This window comes from Corvus kubaryi, unplaced genomic scaffold (assembly GCF_017639235.1).
Source record: "Corvus kubaryi isolate FWS band 111438036 unplaced genomic scaffold, C.kubaryi_AGA036_p1.0 37201, whole genome shotgun sequence".
NCBI lineage: Eukaryota > Metazoa > Chordata > Aves > Passeriformes > Corvidae > Corvus > Corvus kubaryi.
In genome coordinates this window covers 111905-131436 of record NW_024581058.1, presented here as the reverse complement: position 1 = coordinate 131436, position 19532 = coordinate 111905, and the positions used below count along the sequence as shown (strand labels likewise).

General features: G+C 43.7%; 1 protein-coding gene across 2 annotated transcripts; it reads right to left on the bottom strand.

Moving 5' to 3' along the window:
- Positions 1-2584: 2584 nt before the first annotated feature.
- On the bottom strand, positions 2585-16017 carry LOC121661820 (acyl-CoA (8-3)-desaturase-like). Of its 2 annotated transcripts, none has more exons than XM_042022365.1 (12): positions 15502-16017; positions 12785-12895; positions 12175-12372; positions 11117-11218; positions 10825-10953; positions 10147-10204; positions 9721-9797; positions 9192-9289; positions 8798-8894; positions 8047-8126; positions 7812-7937; positions 2585-4875 (listed from the first exon to the last, which is right to left on the bottom strand). In XM_042022365.1, the coding sequence occupies exons 1-12, from the start codon at positions 15718-15720 to the stop codon at positions 4863-4865; spliced, it is 1308 nt and encodes a 435-aa protein (XP_041878299.1). In that variant the 5' UTR covers positions 15721-16017; the 3' UTR covers positions 2585-4862. The 2 variants fall into 2 exon arrangements, with proteins under 2 accessions (XP_041878299.1, XP_041878298.1); XM_042022364.1 differs by lacking the exon at positions 2585-4875 and adding an exon at positions 7012-7481 and having other exon boundaries at positions 15502-16005.
- Between the last annotated feature and the right edge of the window lie 3515 nt (positions 16018-19532).

The window sequence follows — 19532 nt, the reverse complement described above, 5'->3', positions numbered from 1 at the left end:
TGTGATTTGGATAACATTTCTGTCTTACTCACAGCAGCTGTTCCAGGGAGGAATTTGTCCAAGGAAAAGGGAAAAACTGGCCCGTTTCCAGGTGCAACAGCGAGACGCTGCCACAGGGAGGCAGACTTGGATAATTTTTCCCTCATCTTTTCCCGGTTTTCTCCTTGAGAACCCCTCCAGCTGATCCTTCCTCTCTTTAGCTGTCCCAGTGTCAATCAACTACAAACTCAGCTATTTCTTCCTAGGGAGTGAAGAAAAACACAGTGGTTGTCTCCAGATCCACATTCAGTCAAACGCTCCTTTGAAATCACCTGAGAAATAAAATTTTAAGAAGTTTTTATTTGATTTCAAATCTTAAGGGGAAGTTCCGACTCCCCTTATGGACTGAGGTGAAATACCCCCAGTAGCTGAGGATTATAACGATTACTCCAAAATCAGGTGATTTCACATTTTGGGTTTAGAAAATGTAAAGTGTAATCCTGGCATGTATTCCAGGGTCACCTGGATGCATTTACCAACGGGAGGGAGCACATGGCCACGGCCAAAATTCAGCTTTAGTAAGCACTGGAGCACCTGGAGCAGGCAAGGTTTACTCCCAGTTCCAGGTGGGAATGATGCTGAAAGTATCAAGCAGTGAACCAGAGGCCAAGCTGAGCTCGAAGCTGAGCTCTGGGCTTGCCAGGTCCCAGCTCTCCCAGTGGGAAACCTGTTAAGAGGGTTTCTTTGCAGAGACAAGAGGGATTATCTTGCTGTCAACAGATTCAGACAAGAAGACACCAGGCACACCCTGGTTCATGCAACTGAAGGGTGACAACAGGCAATAAAACACTGCATGAACGAGGCAGTGATGCCTCAAACTCACTTTTAATATCTGAGGTCATATTTAAGAGCGTGTTAGTCAAGAGAGAATTCCTTTTCCAGGAATCTTCTGTTCCACAGGGATTGCAGCGCTGAAGCAGCAGCAGCAGCAAAGGAAATTACATTCCACAGATGTTTTCTGAAGTCATGTTTTCATTAAGAGAAAAATTGAAGGTTTTTATTTCCTGGGACACTGGGGAGTGGCTTTAAACTGCTAGAGGGTGGGCTTGGATTGGATAATGGGAAGAAATTCTTCCCTGTGAGGGTGGTGAGGCCCTGGCAACATAAGAGGACTGCAGTTGGTGCTGATGAAGGCCCAAAAGGCACCATAATACAAGGAATACAAGGATAGGGAACTGGGATCTTGTGCAGCTCCCTGGAAAAGCCAGCTGCTTGGATTTGTTGGCATTACATCTGTTGTCTTGGCATACTGTCAACAAATTTGCAGGACATTAGCTGGGATCTCTCCTCCTCTGCTCTCTTAAGACACTGGGTGTACTTGTGGTAGGAAATACCAGCAGATTTTATTTAGCCCAGCTGCCTAAATCCAGGCATTCCTCTGGATATCCCCCCAATATTTATTTCAAACCAGCTTAGGGGGGGAATAGTGGCAGAATCCCAGGAGTAGCAAAACTGGAGAGAGTAGCCCAAAGGCAGATCCCTTCCCAAGGTGTTATTAGGGAGAGATGGAGGTGGCAAGATAATTCACACAGGCAGTGAAGTTATCCAGAGATATTCAGATTTTGGAGTGGGGAGTGTAGCAAGGATACAAATTAAGAGTTTATACTGAAAAAAAGGGGATGTTGGTTAAAGATATAACACAGGGCCTTTCATCATCAATTATTTTTAAATACAAGGAGTCAAAATGAAGAGCTCAGGGCCCTGATGCATGGAGTTAAATTTTAAAGGGACAAAAAGGAGTTGAGATTTTTCATTGGAGGGGAGACATTTCAGAGAGATGTTCAAACTGTAAATGATAGTTCCAAACCCACCTTACTTGAGTCAGGGAAAAGTTCCCTCAGTGCTTTTTCTACCACCGTTTTGGGCACTGCTGGATTTCGGCTCGTTCCAGAGACCACAGAATTCAGGACTGTCAGGTGGACGGTCACATTGGCTGTTTTCCCTCACTTCACTGGCTGTCAGCATGTATCACCTTCTTACTCAAGGGATATTTTCATTTAAGAGTTGGTAGGAGCAATAAAAAGGAGAAGTGAGTTAATAAAAGGGCATTTAAAACTACCCTGAGAGCATCTCTTTCATTTTCACACACCCACAGCCTGCAACTTCAATCCTAGGGTTAAAAATCTTACATCACCACCACTTGCATTGAGCAAATTTTGTGTGCTGCAATATCAAGCTTTTAGCTCACATCCCACAGCTGATATTTAAATAACTATAATGAGCATTTTTCTGGGTAGTCCCTGCCTGCTTTGCTTTGCTCATTGCTGTGCACAGCTGATAGACTTCTGATTCAGCAAATCGGAGCTTCACAATGGGGTGTTGAAACAGGCATCAGAAATCCCAGCTGGAATTTGTATCCCATCTACTTCCCTGAGAAAAAGCTCAGGCAGAACATTCCAAAACTGATTGGCTCCTCTCTCCCTGACATAACAGGAATCTTAGTTTGAAGTAATTTTTTTTATGGCATAGATGTTTTAATATGTATTTTTTATGTGGGTTTTGGGTTTGGTTTAGAGGTTTTTGTTTGGGTTTTTTTTGTTGTTGTGGTGGTGAGTGTAGATCTAACACCCACTTCCACAAGAAAATAAAGGCAAAAATAAAAAATAAAGACAAATCCTCTTTCAACTTCATGAGGAGGCACAGCCTGGTAAATCCACTATTGCAACAGGTCAAAGAGTTTTAGGCTATTTCATCATTCCAGAGGAACAGAAGAAGGTTAGATGAATATTTGGGACCTCTGGCATGAGGATGCAATTCCAAAGGTCCTAACAAATCACTGGGAGTGAAATGAGTAATTCCTCAGAAGAGCCACCCTTTAAATCACTGTGGTCAGAGCTGCCTCTTCCCACATGGGGTAAGTCCCTGTGGATTCAGTGCATGTAGGATAACAAAATAAACCCTGTTGAAGCTGGGTTTATTTCCTTCTTCAGGCATCCACTTTTGGGCACTGCAATAAGGCTCTGATCTGATGTGGTCTCTCTTTTGCCCTCTCCTGCCTGTTTGTTGCTCTGGAAACCCCACAGACCATGAATGGAAGCTGACACTGATCCAACAGGTTGTAAACGAGTCGAAAAGCCCACGTAAGCAAACCCCAGCCCTTCACAGACTGGGATCCAAGCAGCGTGCACAGTTCTGCTCCCTAAAGTGGAATTATGAGTCAGAGTGAAAATGAAGGGCATGCAGATCGCTGTGTGCAGCAGTTCTTGCAGGGAACATGGGCTTCATTTGCATAATTAGCTTGTTCTTGCTCAATGGTCTCCTCACAGGGCTGGATTCTGGATGTTCCTGCTGGATTTTTTCAGGTGTCACATGCTATTAAAACCCCCACAACGCAAGGGATTTTTAAAAATTGCCTTTGTTTTTATTTCATGAATACATTTAAACTGAATCTCTCCTAACCCATCATAGATTGGAATAACAGCTCCAGTGGGCACCTTTGTGTCAACACCTTCAATCAATAAACTAGATTAATTGGCACAAAAAGATAGCATGGGTGGCTGAGCATGGGTTGGTTTGGTTTTTTTTAGAATGGAAAAAAACCCCCACAAAATCAAAATCTCAAATATAAACATATTTACTCTTCTGAGCATAACCACCCTGCAGATAAAAAACACAGATAGGCTAAATATGACTTGAGTGGTAAATTTCAGTAAGGACAGAACAGTCAATAGAGAGAGTTCTAGACCATTTCCAGAACCTAAACCATCCCTAAAATATGTATTTTTACATCTCTTTATATGTGTTTTCAGGTGTTACTTCCAAGAGGGAATGTAGATCCTTCAGGGAAAAATGATTTTTTTCAGTCTAGATTGAGTTTAGTGATCAGACAAATCAGTAAAGATTATTTCACTTGATTTCTGATTATTTCACTTGATTTTTCCTCATCTATCACCAACAATAAGAGGACATGTGAAAGATGCATTTATATTTTCCTCAGAAAATAGAAAAATACCCTTGAGAGGCCAAGAGTTTAACTGAGGGACATCCTCACCCCTCACCAGTTAAGAAGACTTGAAGCACAGTGAAAGAATTAATATTTTGATGCCAACCTGCCACAATCCATGGAGGAGATGAGCAATTTCCTGAGGGACAGGTTGAACTGAAGGGCTGTGGCCTCACCTAAAACCTTAGGTACCACATCACTCTTACAAGTTTAATTACAAAGGATGCAGGATTGCCTCTCCCAGCTCCATTTTTGAGAGAAATCAGCCATAGATATCCTCTGGGAAGCACAGTCCTGCCTGTAAGAGTGTGATCCAAGCATGCCCATGGGATGAGGCCCCTCAGGGGGACGGCAGCCAGGAAAACCAAGCATGCCCCACCCTTGGGCGGGTGATAAGAAGAAAATTGCTCAGACAGAGGCAGCTCCGTACTTGCAGGGGAGCACAGCTCAGCACTTCAAGGGCTTTGGAGTAATAGCAGAACACACGTTCTGTGGGCAACATCTGAGGAAAAGGCATTTTAGGTGGCAAGCTGGAATTAAATCACCTGTTTTCTCGGAGTTCAGTGTAAATACAACCTCTGTTTCTGGCTGGCTCTCTCTTTATGGATATAGAAACAGCAATTTCCTTCAAGTCAGGCAACAAGTTGCTTTCCAACCAATCACTGAAGCGTTTTTAGGCAGTAAAACGGAAGGATTTTTTTTTGCAGGGGTGGCTGGTAAGAGTGCAGTGCATGAGTGAGTCATTTTACACTCAGGAAAGAGGTGCTAGGCTGAGGTGCTGCCACACAGAGCAGGACAACGGCAGAAAAGGGAGTTGTTCCATCCATTTCTAAATCCTATTCATCAGATTCCACCCAAAGCATCTTATCCAATTGCATCCCTAAATCTGGGACCTGAGGGAAGAACAAAAAGATACAAAAGAGCTTTTGCTCTGCCTGGATAAGGGAACCACTTCCAGCAATATCTCAGCACAAACTCCTGCAGCCAGAAGGATTCTGCAAAATATCTGCCTAATTTCCTTGTCTCTTCCAGGTATTCCAGATGGCAAATATTGTCTTTCAGGGAACATTACAGTCCTCACCTGACCCCCTAGAGTTTGTAAAACATGTTAGAGTTTAACCAAGGTAAACCAGCTCCACTCTTAATAACCTTTATTAAAAAGATAAAGAAATTATTATCGACATAGAGCAGCCTGTTGCGACAAATAAGAGACAGAAATGTTTTAATTAAAACCAAGTTGAAAAAAGACTCAATAAATAATGACATTCAAATAAGCAGAATTCTAATTAAACACTACGAATGATCAGTTTGATTTATGAGACTGACACCACAAAGAACCCTTTTGATTCAGCTTTGTATTGATTTTGGTGGGACTCAGGATCAGCACAGCTTTCAAGTCTCACTGGTAAAAAAAAAAGGAGGAATCCTTAATATTTGTATTACCTTCAGCAGGACATCAATTTTAAAATGTCTTCATGTAGTACCATGAAATTCCTGCATTCACCTCAACACACTATTATCCCTTCAATACATATAAAATGTTGCTACTTTTGCAAATAATTATGGATACCACCATTATAACCAGCCCTGGATTTGGGAATGCGTAATTGCTGTAGGGACCAGTTAGCAGGGATTTCCAAACTACATTTTAAACACTTTTTAATAACTACTTTTCCAAACAGGACCCTTTTCAAAGACATCTGTCAGCCATTATTACGAAATAACCAGAACAGTGTTATTGGTACCTGCACCTGCACACAAAAATATGAACAAAAAGCAGAAATGGAGATGTTCTGAATAAAAACAAAGGCAAAAATAAAAACTCCAAACTCCTTCTGCTTTGTTTGTTGGGCTTGGTCTTGTTACCCAGAAGAGAGGTGTTGGTATCTGTAAACTGCAGCACAAGTGAGCTGCTTTTTAATCTCCCACATCTTCCTCCTGTGGGTGATTTATCCACTGGAAGTTCTGGGTGTGAATGGCAGAGGAGAAGAACCACATGGCCTTTGCTTTTATGGGCGAATTGTCTCTTTATTTGCCATCACAGGTTCTTGCCACGAAAACCTTCATGGGTTTGGGTCAGTGAGGTGGCTACGGCACCACACGGGTTCTGCCAGTCCCATAATGGAATATGTTTGCTCTATGGGGCATTAGGAAATGTCATTGAATCATAATTTCTTTTCAAAATCAGCAAGATTAATCAGAGCTCCATCTAAAACAGGCTTTGACTTCAATCTAAAAATCATGAAGAAGAAAACTTTATTCATCATTCTCTTGTGAATCTAATTGTCCTAACTACCAAGAGGTAAACTTAGATAAAATGTAATATATATATATATATATTTAAAAGCAAGAGTACTGTAAATATCCTTGAAATCTGGACCTACTCCTCAGTGCCTTGTCTTCTCAGCCTGATTCAATGCTGGTCTACACCAGAAATCCAATCTGACAGCACAGTCAGCACTCAGTTAAAACCCAGACACGTATTTATGCCTATAAACACTGCCTGCCATACAAACTGTGCTCACACTGGCTGCTGCAGGTGTAACCAGCCCCCAGCTGATCTGCCTGCCCAAGCAAGCCACGAGCAGAACCTGTTACAACCCTTAGTGCTCAGAGCAAGGGCTCCACTCGTGACCAGAAGCGATGGGGACATGCCCCAGGCCACCTTGTTCTTCGCACTTTTATTTGATCTGTTCTAGAATATCCCTTAAAAATTCCCCCTGGCCTAATGTCTCCTGACTTCCTGCACTTTCCCTGCTTTTTTTCACTGGTCCACTGAGCCAAAAACACTAAGGAGACCTTAATACTGCAAGAGGCTTGTGAAGAAGATGGAGAGTGTTTATGAGGACTTGTAGGGACAGGATGAGGGACGAGAGTTTTGAACTGACAGAGGGTGGGTGTAGATTGGATATTAGGAAGCAATTCTTTATTGTGAGGCACTGGAACAGGATTCCCAGGGAAGCTGTGACTGCTCCATCCCTGGAAGTGTTCAAGGCCAGGCTGGACAGGGTTTGGAGCAACCTGATCTGGTGGAAGGTGTCCCTGCCCACGGTAGGGGGTGGAACAAGACAATCTTTAAGGTCCCTTCCAACCCAAACCGTTCCAGGACTCTATGACTCGGAGAATTTCCTTTCAAACCTCTTCCATAAGCAAGGAGCTGGCACTTCCAATAAAGTTAAACTGATCAAGCTGATTCAAGAGCTACTTCTCCCCAAGTTTAAAAGCCCATCTCTAAATTCTGAGATTGAGAGCAGGAAAAAACAGAGGTTCATGGTTGGGAACAAAGAAAAAACGTATCTTGAAGCCACTTTCCCACTTGATTCTTACTGAAATTAACTTTGCCCAGCTCCTGAGTTCCTATGCCTGAGGACACACAGAGGGATGGTGTGTCCTGGCTCTTGGCAGCAGTTGTCTGGTGAAGGGATTCCCTTGGGGAGTGGCCAGTTTCTAGCCATGCAGATATGCTTCCAGCCAGTGCTCCCCAGAATCCTTCAGGGAACTGCAGGAACAGAAGGGAAAAAATCACTTAGGAGGAGACAGAGCTCAACTTTGTGGGAAGCAAACTGTAGTTCAAGGAATAAATGGAAAAAATGGATTTTAAAATGAGTGGACACCTCATAGCAAAGTCCAACAGCTGGGAATGAGTTGAGAGGATTTAAGGAAGAGAAAAAAAAAAAACAACTTTGAAACTTTACAAGTTAATGTGCCTTTAGAAAAATCTAAATAAACTCAAGGTTTGATCTCTCCATGGACATTGATTTGAAGTGGCTGCCTGGGTGTCTCTTACATGCCATTGCAGAGCAAAATCACCTTGTTAATTGATACTTACTGCAAAATATCTGCAAAGGCTTCCAGCAAAGTCTTGCTTTTGTACTCAATGCCGTGCTTGCCACAGAGGCTTTTCACCAGGGGAGCCACTTTCCAGTAGTTGTGCCGAGGCATTGTGGGGAACAGACTGCAGAATGGGATGAGGGAGAGTTACTGCAAGACTTGGCTTCCTCCCTGTTCAAAATATCCCCCTGCCCCAGATTATTCTCATTTTTTTCCCCCAGGATGATACTCACTGGTGCTCGATTTGGAAGTTCAGGTGCCCGGTGAACCAGTCATTGAACACAGACTGGTTCACGTTGCAGGTTGCGTGGAGCTGGGAGGGAAAAAAAAAACCAAAACCCCACAGGATTTAGATTTTATTTTCCTGCAAATCCAACAGTTGAACCCCCAGCAATCACTGCCCACCCTTACCTAGCATAAAAATCAAGGCAATGTCAGGTATTACAGCTATCATTGCCCTGAGGAATTCAGCACAGTCTAGACTAGCCAGGCTAAATTTTTATCCTTGATAAAACAGGAAACTGCTTCAAACCCACTATGTGGGGTTATACTGCTGGAGGCAGGATAGATGTGAGCAAAGTTCCACTTACATACTCATTTTTATCAGGCAATTTTGTCAGATTTATCTGATCTGTAGTAAACCTGCAGCCTGCGGGGTAAAAATAAAGGAATCCCACTTTGCTTCTCTTTAGCTGGCCTACAAAGGAGATTGGCTGTTACACCACCAGAACTTTTCTATAATAGGGAGGGGAAAGGGTTGTGAAAAGCACATCAAGGCCTTTCAGTGAAAGAACAGGATTTTTAAAATCTAGATGTCCTGTTTTCCAACTGAAATTTTAAATGGTTTGAATATCACAGAAATGATTATTTAATGAATGGAAGGACAAACCTCATCAACACCAAACCTAAGAGAATAACAACGTTGTCTTTGTCCTATAATTCAGGCCAGCAGACCCAGTATTCCAGAAGAAAGGAGTTTCTCACCTGAGTAGACACCCAGTCTTCATTCTTGTCGTAATCAATGTCCATTGGGATGTGATTCATCTGGGACACCCAAATAAACCAGGTACTCTCAAGGTATCTGGGCAGATAAACACAGGAACTCTCGTCAGATCTCTAATCCCATCCAAATTTAACATTGAAACACTTTGCTAAGTCTCTTCTCAAGTAAAAAAGCACTTTTAGAGTGTAAGAACTACTCAAGTTGCAGATGCTGCAGATGTCCCCTGAGCTGCCACCACCCCCCTGAAGTTAAACTGTTTCTTCTTCACTGTTTATTTTGGAGAAAATTGTAGTGCTAGTTTTTATTTCTTCCCTCTGAAGCTCAATATTGGTTACAAATTTTAATTATGGGGGCTCTGGGGGGGCTCTGAGTTACCTGGACACCCAGTAGTACACCATGAAGGCTTTAAATCCCATTAAAGGAATGTACATGAGGCAGACTCGGATGTTGAAAGCCACAACCAATATCAGGTCCTGTTAAAAAAAAAAAACCAACAAAACAAATCAGGATGAAAATCAGCCTTTGTTGAGGAAATGCCTCCACTCCATCCTCTCCCTTCTACTTGAACTGCAGCTTAAAAAATGATCTTATATGCAAATTTCTGATTTATCAGGAGTAAGTTCCATTCTGCATCAAGGTGGGTGCGTCCCTGAAATATTCCCACCTAACCATCCATAACTGCAGACAACAGCCCTGCCATCACACTCTGGGCCTGGGAATTCCCTGATAACTTTTATTTATCTGCTAAAAAAGCCTCTTCTAAACAATTTTCTCTTGCTGCAGCAAGCCTAGAATCAGCCTTTTCTATCCTTCTTCTCTCTTACCCCTCAGTCCCAACCAACAGGAGGTGAAGGTGAATACAGTGACATTTTTGGAGTTTTCCAGACAGGGAAGCAGTGCTTACCAACCACTTTTTCCTCTTGATTGCAAAGTAGAATATTGACAGCTGGAAGAAGGGTACGAGGGCGAGTGGGGCCAGCACTGAAGGACAGAACAGAGAGAGAGACATTTGGAATTTCACTGCCATCATAAAAATGATTCTTTTTTTCCAGTGGAAGAAAAATTGCTGTCTGCCATGCATCCACATACTCTCTTCCTCTTTTCTTCTCATCACTTCTCCAATTCTTTCCCCATCCCTTTCTTCCCTCTGTTTGATACACCCCCATCTACATCTTATAACTCAAACAGAGTCTTAAGGGGCAATTCCTTCTCCTGTGGATCTTCTTTAACATGAAGGAAGCTTCCTGGAGCTGTCACTTCAATGGGAATATTTTTAAAACCTTTATTTTGTGGGGGAGAGGATGCACTCATGATTTTAGGGGATACTCACAGAAGAAATACTTATGCTGGTAATTGTAAGGCATGAACTTCTTCTTCTGCTTTCCAAGCTGTAAAATTAAAAGATATTGAAATATTTATAAAAAGCACAATTAAGTTTATTTCTTCACCCTGCATTTTTTCACCATTTACACAAGAGGTTTCTTAACATCACTCCAAATTTTTGTGAATGTAATACTTCAAAAGACAAGACAACAAGGAGCTAAAGCAAACTACTTCCAGAGCTGCACTGGATCAAAACTGAAACAACAAATGAACCAGATTTAAAAAACCCCAAAATCCTGAAATCCACTTTGCCCATCCATGGTGTGCCTGACTCTGATCCTGTTAAAAAGCAGGAAGACATGAGAACTGATTTCCTACACTTTCACTCTGTCAGACCCAGTGGAACACAGCCAGCCTGCTCTGGATGCTCATGCTCCTACATGAGAGATCTTTCCCAAAATCCCTGACAAAATCCTTCCCAGGAGCTGGTGCCTCAGCACTGCAATAACACGAGACTCTCAGACCTTGGAGCACTTTTTATCAAAGAATCCCAGAATGGTTTGGGTTGGAAGGGACCTTAACGACCACCTCATTTCAAGGCACAATCTGGGCTGTTATCATTATATATTATATATATATCTATCTCACATTCTAGCTTTCTGTCATTAAATCTGCTTTTCCAGACCTGCACGGAGAGGGTCTTTCCCAGGCTGAAGAGGAGAGGGTGCATGTTGAGGTCGGGGTCCTTGCGGAAGCAGTTGGGCTTGGCATGGTGCTGGTTGTGCAGGTGGTTCCACCAGCTGGCAGGCAACCCCTGCGTGGGGAAAAGGGCAACACCAGGGATTCAAAGTGGAGCAATATCAAGGATCACATCTCTATTTGTTGCAATTCTGTCACAGGTGACCCTGACTGGATTTAGGGACACTCCCATCCATTGCTCAGTCCCGATTAGCCCCAGAGAACATTCCCACCAGTACCTTCAGCATGTTTATCACCACAGTCTGCAGGAGATGATTCCACCTGGGCCTCCTGAAGACAGAGCAGTGCCCCAGATCGTGCTGGAACCAGCCCATCTGGATCTGTGAGACAGAAGGATTACTGAGGAAAGGTAACAGGTTGCAATAATTTGCCCCATGAGTCTGTAACTTCAGAGTGTGAGTTTCATTCTCCTTCCAATGAGGGGAAGAGACACTCACAGGGCTGGGAACCTCCATCCAGGCCACTGTCCACTAGAGCTGCTCAATTGCAGATATTGGTTTCATCTGGAATATAGGGAAAGCAGCAAAGCATCACTGCAATTAACTTCACTGTCACAGCACGGAATTCTGTTGTGGAACGGTTTCCAAGTCTGTGGCTTCACTGCATTCCATATTCCCATGGAAATAAATACAAGACTGCTCTTTGAGGGACATCTGCCTTAGCAGATATTAGGCAAATAAAACAGATTAATTAAATAAATTACCTCATTTGCACCTGCTCCAGGGAGATCTGAGCAGACTTAAGTGTTCAGTGCTAATAAGAAAATCTTGTTTTCCTCCCTCTGCCACGCCCTTCAATTTCTCCCATCCGAGAGCCACAAATCCCTATTCCCTCTTTCCCTACAGCCACCCTGAAATGGATCCTTCCCTTCTGTGGCAGAATTTACTAATCCAGCAGAAAACTATTCAGGGCTAGTGGGGACTCATAAAGGACCCCAGAAAGACCAGAGCCATCTGACAGAAGGAACACAGAGCCAAAAGTGCAGGTGAGAATGAAATATGCCCTCTTTTTGCTGGGGTAAGCGATTAGATCAGCTCATCCCATCTTGTGAAAGAGCCAGTTCCACAACAACCCCACCATCCCAAGGGAGCAGCCTGTCAGCAAAAGGAGATTTGCTGCAGGCAACAAAAAGTGTGACGTAGAACGTGCTTGTCATCTTCAGCCAGATGATGGGATCTAAGGAGAGGCAATGTCTGGGATGTGAACATCCCATTAATCCTCTCCACCTGGAAGAGCCGAGGGCGTCTGCAGCATTGAGCACTTGTCAGCAGTTTACCTGGGCAGTGGTGAAGAACACCATGCCAGCCAGGAAAGGCACCAGGGATGTGCCAAAGTACCAGACCACGAGCCAGGCTGCAGCATCCAGCACCAGGAGGTGAAGGAAAATCAGGAAGAAGAAGAAGTAATCGGGCCTCAGAAGTCCCATCTTCTCAACAGTGCAGCGCAGCTCACGAAAATCCTCCAAGAGGGATTTCTGTGGGTAAAGAAAAGGGATTTCTGTGGGTGAAGTGTGTATTAATGCACTGTTTACTTTGAAAATGCCATAGAGCAGAGCCAGGAGCCCCAAAGCAGCCACAGAAGTCAGAGGAGATGTTCTGTCAGTAGGGGCTCTGTGCCAAAACATGCATGAGGTCAACAGATCTTGCTTTTGCTTTGGTGCCGAGACATCCCAGTGAGGAGAACTGAGCAGGATCTGGGGCTCTGGAGCTCATTCCTTGCTCCCAGGAGTGGATTTAGTGATGCTGGGACAGTCATGTTTCCATGCCTGCCCACCACCACCACCTCCTGCCCACCCACAGCGTCAGGCGTGCTCCCTCAGGGGTGATTCCTTCTCCTCCCATGCTGAACCCCAAGCCATTCCCACCACTGGAATCTAGGGCACTCACCTTTTTATTAGACTCAAAGCTGGGTTGATCTGGTGCCAGCTCCCCAATCAGCAGAGATTTCAGGTACTTTTGCACCAGGGACTTGTCGTTGTGAAATGCCACAAAGGCATCCTGAGGAACACAAAGGGAAGGAGTGAGAGAGGGCACGTGACTGAACACCAGAGCTGAGCCTCTCATTCCCCAGGTCTGGATTACAACACAAAATCCTGCTCCCCTTGTCCATTTTTGTCTCTCCTGTCACTCTTTGCCATCAACTGGAGCTTGGCCCAAGGAAGCTGGAGAGATTTCAAGAGCCCAGATTTCATAAAAGCCCCTGGGCGAGGCTGGTAATAAACATGAAAGGGTTTGATGAAAAACCCTTTGCAGAGGGAAACGTGTTGTTTCATCTGCTTGTTTCAGCACAGTCTGTCCCTAGAAGGCTCCAGCCAGCAGCCCTGCCCTATGGATGGAACCCAGGAGCAGGGAATGAGGTGTGTCTTTGCCATGCTTGGGCTGAGGCTTTGAAATCCTGTCTGTGTAACACTAAGGCCATAAAAAGTAGATGCTGAAGCCTCATATTCAGCAGCCCAGACTGGGTGTCTCTCACAGTTCCCTCCAAATTTCCAGACTGGTTGATGTTCTGGGGAAGTGGGTGACGGTAGTGACACAAATGGGCCTGTTCAAGTGCCATTTGAAATCCCAGTTCAAAATCAAATAGAAACAATGGAATAAAGGATGAGATTCCAGATGAATCAAAACTCTTCTTTATCTCATGTCCTCAGTGGATTTTCCAGAAGAAAATTAAAGAGGCTGGCCATACTCTTTTTTTCCTTCCAGAAAGAGTGGACAGAACAAAATCCTGGTTTTGAACAGTCTGATTTTGCTGACTGTGGCTCTGAAAATCAGCATGGATGAGCATGACCCAAATATCCTGCACAGGTCTAGTCAGGATCAAATTCCTGGAAGAGGACAGAGGACTTCCTTGAAGCCTCTTGGCTGGAGACAGTCGCTCTCTGAGTATAGAAAAAGTCAGTATAGAAAAAGTCAGAACAAGGTGACTTTTTTGGATATTTGGGCTTTTCTACAGACATCTTGTGACCCTTTGTCACAGTGACAAATGAACAACTCTGTCCAGACCCAGAGGACTGGGGAAATTTTTCCATCATGATTTTGTGCCCCTCATCCTCCAGGTCCTTATGTATTTTTATATCCCTCCCTCTTGCCAGGTACTCTGATTTAATCCATAAGTATCTATACTGCAGTGTGAAAACAGAAACCAGAATCCTTTCAAGCAGAGACTCCTATCCATGAGATCAGTATCACAGATTCTTATCCCTGAAAGCCTCTCAGTCCTGCCTGTCTTTTCTCCTCCCTGCTCTTAGGCCCTGATTAGCATCTTACTAAGATTAATTTTAGAAATTAACTTTAGGAACTATCACCTACTACGCACATAACTCACAACATTTGCAATCAATTAAATGTTCTGCAATGGTGTTGCCTTGTATCTTCAAAATAATCCCCACAGAGGAAGACAATTCTCACTTTGTATACACAATTATGAGCTCTGGAGTAGTCTTGGAAAAAAAAATCCTGGATCCTGATTTAAGTAAAGCCCCTGCATCAGTAATTTTTTGAGACACTTTCCTGTCTTGCTTTTCTATGTGGATTTCTTAGAATATATGAACAAGCAGCATTTTAAAAGCAAAAAGAATGATTAAGATTAGCAAGGGCAAGACAGAAAGTGTTGTTAGGATGCAACACAAATCCACATTGAACCCACGATTTTCGGCTACTGGTTGTGGTCCTGTCTTCAAAGAGATATAGTACAGCTAGAAGTTCGAAAACATCTTTAGGAGCAAATAAAATCAGATTGTAATTACTGCAACAATAAAAGCAAGTAAGATCAAAGGTCCTTTTTAAAACACATTCACTGTGGTTAAAGCCCCTGGCTGTCTATAAATACAATGATGTAAAGGCAGGTCCTTGCAGGAGCTGGGAGGACATAGCTTGGGGACAAATCATTCCATGCATTCTGCATTCCTTGACTCCTTCTGTAAAAGTCCAGTGGCAGAAAGTGCAGGAGATGGCACCAGGATCTCTGGGCTGGCCTATGCTCTGAAGGTCAGTGAACCTGGGAGAAACCAAACAAGATTCAAACCTCTCCTTTTTCTTCCTCTGAGATCACCAGGTATTTTTTTGCCCCAGTTTCAAGCAGGGTGCAAGGGATTAAATATGAAAAATAACTGATCTGGTTCATTTTGGGCCGGGAGTTAGGAAGTGCTATCCCATTCTGCATGCTGAAACCCGAGGGATTAGACAGGCTAAGCAACTTTGCTCAAGTCAGAGAGTCTTGTCATGACAAGAATTAAATCTCCCACATCACAAGCTTATGCCCATGTTTCCAGTGCTCAGATTTCTGCCTATTCAGAAATTCAGTGTCTCCTTTCAGCATAGTCTGGGAGATCTGCTTAGAATCTATTATTCCTGCCAACAAGCACCAAATGATTTCAGAGGAATCCTCTAGATCAAAGATTTTTTGCAGGAATCCCTGGAAGATCTGGGTTCAAATGTATTTGTAGGACTTTTCCTTACATCCTGCAGCCCAAGATCATCGTGCTGCTTTCTCACTCTGCTCTCCGACCAAGCACAGTGATGACCACCACCAGAGAGGATTCCCACCACATCCTCCTTCCCTGCCACTGGAACCACCTTCCTCCAACAGCTTTCCCAGCTCTTACCGTGGCATCCTGCCCAGCATAGTGGCTGATAACCCGGCTGCCCCCGGGATGTCTCTTGGAAAACTTGCTGACATCATAAACCTTCCTGTCAATCACCAGCCACTGCTCCTGGCCTTGCCTGCCGCCATTGCGGATCCCGACCTCTTCCCAAGTGAAAAGCTGTGGAAAGGCTGGAATGGGTCTTGTCCCCTTCTCGCTGGGGCCAGTCTGTGGAGCCATCCGTGCTGGAATTCTCCAGTGCCAGCGCTGCAGCTCCGTGTCCAGGCTGAGGGTGGCCCATCCTGGCCTGCCCGTTATACAGCCCCACTCCAAGCCACTCCCTGCGCTTCCAAGGGCTGGTTGGCTCTCCTCGCCCAAACACACCCTTCCCAAGTTCCCTCCTCTTCCAGACGCTTGGACACACCCGTGAGGAAAAGTCCTGCTCCTTCTTGTCCTTTCTGAGCTGCCTTTGCAAGGTCTGACTGCTCCACTGAACACAAACAGGAATAAAGAGAGAAATTTGGGAAGATCCCCTGTTATCTCTGAATGGCCTCATCACCACCCACGACCTTCAGGTTGTCCCTGGTCTTTGAAACTTTCTGCGCTGATGCTGGCATTCTAAATTAATGTGTCTTTCTTAATTAAATAATTGATTAAAATATCACCAGATCAGAGTAAAGAAAGGACACATTAAGAAAGCATTCTTTATTTCCAGCTAATTTGGCTTCTATGTTGATACTACTTTGCATACAGTTGTTTTCAGAGTTTCCTGTATGTTCTTGAGCCATGAACTAATTGTTCAAGTAATTAATTCATGAGTCTATAACATTAAAACATTTTGTAGTAATAGGAGTAGTAGTAATAATAGAGAAAACAATAACAACAATAATAATAACAACAATGATGATTGCAATAACTGTTAACACCAAGTTTGGCTGTAGATTCATAAAACCATGCTTAAAGGCAATGTTGACATAATTAACTTTACTAAACACTACTCTTGCAGAGACCAAGTCTAAGCATCCCTGATACTGTGAAGATCTGCTGTGCAATAAAGAGGTAAAGAGTTCTCAGCTAAGGCAATGCCAAGTTTTCTATGAACTCACATCAACTTTGCAGACAAATCTAAGCAATATATATGAAACATTGCCCTACTTGAGATTTAGCAGTGTCTTAATCTTGGTTGGGTTTTTTTAACACAAAATTCCAAGCCCTGGGTGCTTCTGAGGAAGGTAAAAGCAGCAGGCAGACGTGGGGTGGTACAGATGGGGTATTTCCATCATACCCCTCTGTAATGCAATACTGAGCTAAATCCTGAGTTTTCCCACTTGTCCCAAACTTTCTGTTTATGTTTCTGAATTTCTTAGGTCTATAACCCCAAATGTGGCCTGCAGTGATGCCCAGTCCCTGCCTGAAGCCTGCCCAGCTGCCGGTGTAAACTATCTCTCGTGACAGTGAGTTTCCCAGACAATTCACACACTGGGATTCCAAGAAAACAGGTTGTTGTGTGAGCTCCCAGTTCTGAGAAGGACTGAAAACACTCAGCTGAAGCTGCAGACTTCAGGCAGGACAGAAAGAAAGATAAAGACAGATAAAAAAGCCAAACTACTTTCTCAACCAAGGCACCTCAGCAGAGTGAGGCATTTTCCCTGTCTGCCTGCACAGAGTGGGCAGTTTTCTGGCTGACACAGAACTCCAAATGATGCAATTCTAATTCTTCAAATCATGTAACATCTTGCAAATTAATCAGTCAAGCCCCAAGCCGCCATTTAAAAGTCCCTGACATGTGGCAATTGGTGAACCACCCAAAGTAAAAGAGAAATGTGACTGCTGGTATTCATCAGAAGACAGTGATAAAAGAATGGGAGGAATAATTTCTACCCTGCTGTCACACTGTATTTTGTAACTCTTTATCTTGCTCTAAATAAGAGCTGAGAGTGTCCGTGTTCATGTTCTATGTATGTGTGCAGAGTCTTACCTAAATCAATGTTCACTACTTGAGGTGGCGGCAATGAAATATGCAACAGTTTGTGCAATTTCCCCCAGATGTGGGGTTTTGTGCACACATGAAAATATCAAGTTACTCCATAGCTGGCTCAAAGTACAAAAAAAACCCCCCTTCCCTATATTCACACTTGGAAATCTAGCAGCTACTTGAAAAGGAGGAGATAAAAATGTGGGGTTTGGTTTTGGTCTATGAGGAGCTGCAGGATAACGAGCCAGGAATGTATTGGAGTGAACAAACGTGGGGTGTCTCTGCCTGCACCCAAAGTCAGCAGTTGTGACTTCCACTGCTAACACTGTGGGTGCCAGCATCCCCCAAATTGGTGGAATTAAGTTTGGGAACTCTAAGATGATTGTCCTCTGTATTGACAGCATGTACAAATATTTATTGTCTGAATTTATTTAGCATCAGATCCCATCCAGAGGGGCCCGTAATGCCCACTGATATTCTATTAAATGAAAATCCCTTTCCAATGTGAAAGCAGAAGCTGCCTCTGCCTGTATTATCCAGGGCACCAAACAGATCCCAGAGGCACACGGAAAAGCTCAGACAGTGAAAGGCACAGTCCTGCTCACCCAGAGAAACGATTGAGAAACCTGTTAAAGTACATTTACACCACACTTGGTATTCTGCAACCACTGCCCACACACCTGCCAAAACGCCTGTCCTGCGTTCCCGGGAGCTGGTACGCGTGCACAGAGCTACTCCACAGCCCTGCTCCTGTGACTCGGAGGCTCCTTGCACAGGCACTTGACACAATTTCCCAGATTTCCACAAGGACACTACGTGACTGCTCAGCTGGCAGTTGCTGCCTCAATGCTTTTATCCCCCGTCACATAAATGTTTGCAGCTCACACTTAAGCCACTGGAGATAAATGGTCCAGAAATAAATCTGGTACTGAGATAGCCCGGAGCATCTTGGAAGTGGTTGATGACCTTAGAGGTTTTTCCAGCATCAATGATCCTACGATATTGTTTCTAAGAAAATCTTCTTCTCCAGAGAGGATCTTTAAGTTCTGAGTAAATTTGTCTTACAGGATTTTTTCTACAGGGTTTTCATGGAGCCTCCCACGTGGGAACATCTCCCAGGTGAGGCTCCTGGGAAAAACTGGCTGGTGAATCGCTACTTTACAAAGTTTAGAGTCTCACCAGAGTTGCTAGATAGAAGATAGACAATTGTGGGTTGAACAGGGCTCCAGAATTAGGTGTCAACAGTGCAGAAAGCTGGAAAAGTGTGACCTTGGATCAGCATCTACAAATACATCTGCACTTCCCTCTGGAAGCAGAGCTGATCTGAAATGTCTCTGCATCAGGAGGAAGGTAGCACCTAATTTATAGAAAATAACTTCACTTCGAAGAGTTTGTCCTCAAGGGACGCTGGAATGGAGCTCACAGCATGCTGAGCCCTTTGTGGAGGGCTCAGGGATGCTCTGCCCTACAGTGGCTCCAGGGAAATTACCTGCATCCATCCACAGTCAACACACAGGTTTCTGTGCATAAAGCCTGTTTTTCTTCCTGGATTTCATGGACTCCTTTTCAAGACTCCCTCTTCTGTGACTATGATGTGCCTCTTCCCAAACACAGCCAGGAAATAGAAATAATTAAAATTATTTTATTTCCAGCACAAAACTTAATGAGGAATCCATAATTCAGGAAAAGGCTGCATTCAGAAAGATCTTCTCAATCTTTTCAACAGACAAAAACTTTTGCAGTTGGCAAAATTTTGTTTTGGAAAGGAAGAAAAATTCCAGTAATTGATTGCTTGATAAAAGCATTAAAAGGCAGCAGGAAGAGAAAAGGACCAGGTTTTCCCTTTTTTAGTATATTCTGGGTTAATGAGACACCACCCTGCATCTCAGATGGAGCTATTTATCAGGAATATCATCTGCCATGAAATGGGAAGAGAAACCTAAAGCAAAACCAAGGGTTTTTTTCATGGACGGAGTCAAGTTTGCAATGAAGACCCTGCCTTGAGAGGTTTCGTTTGCTCAGATATATAAAATCGTCATTAATTTTGTTTCATTCCTTAATCCAGATATCAATAGTA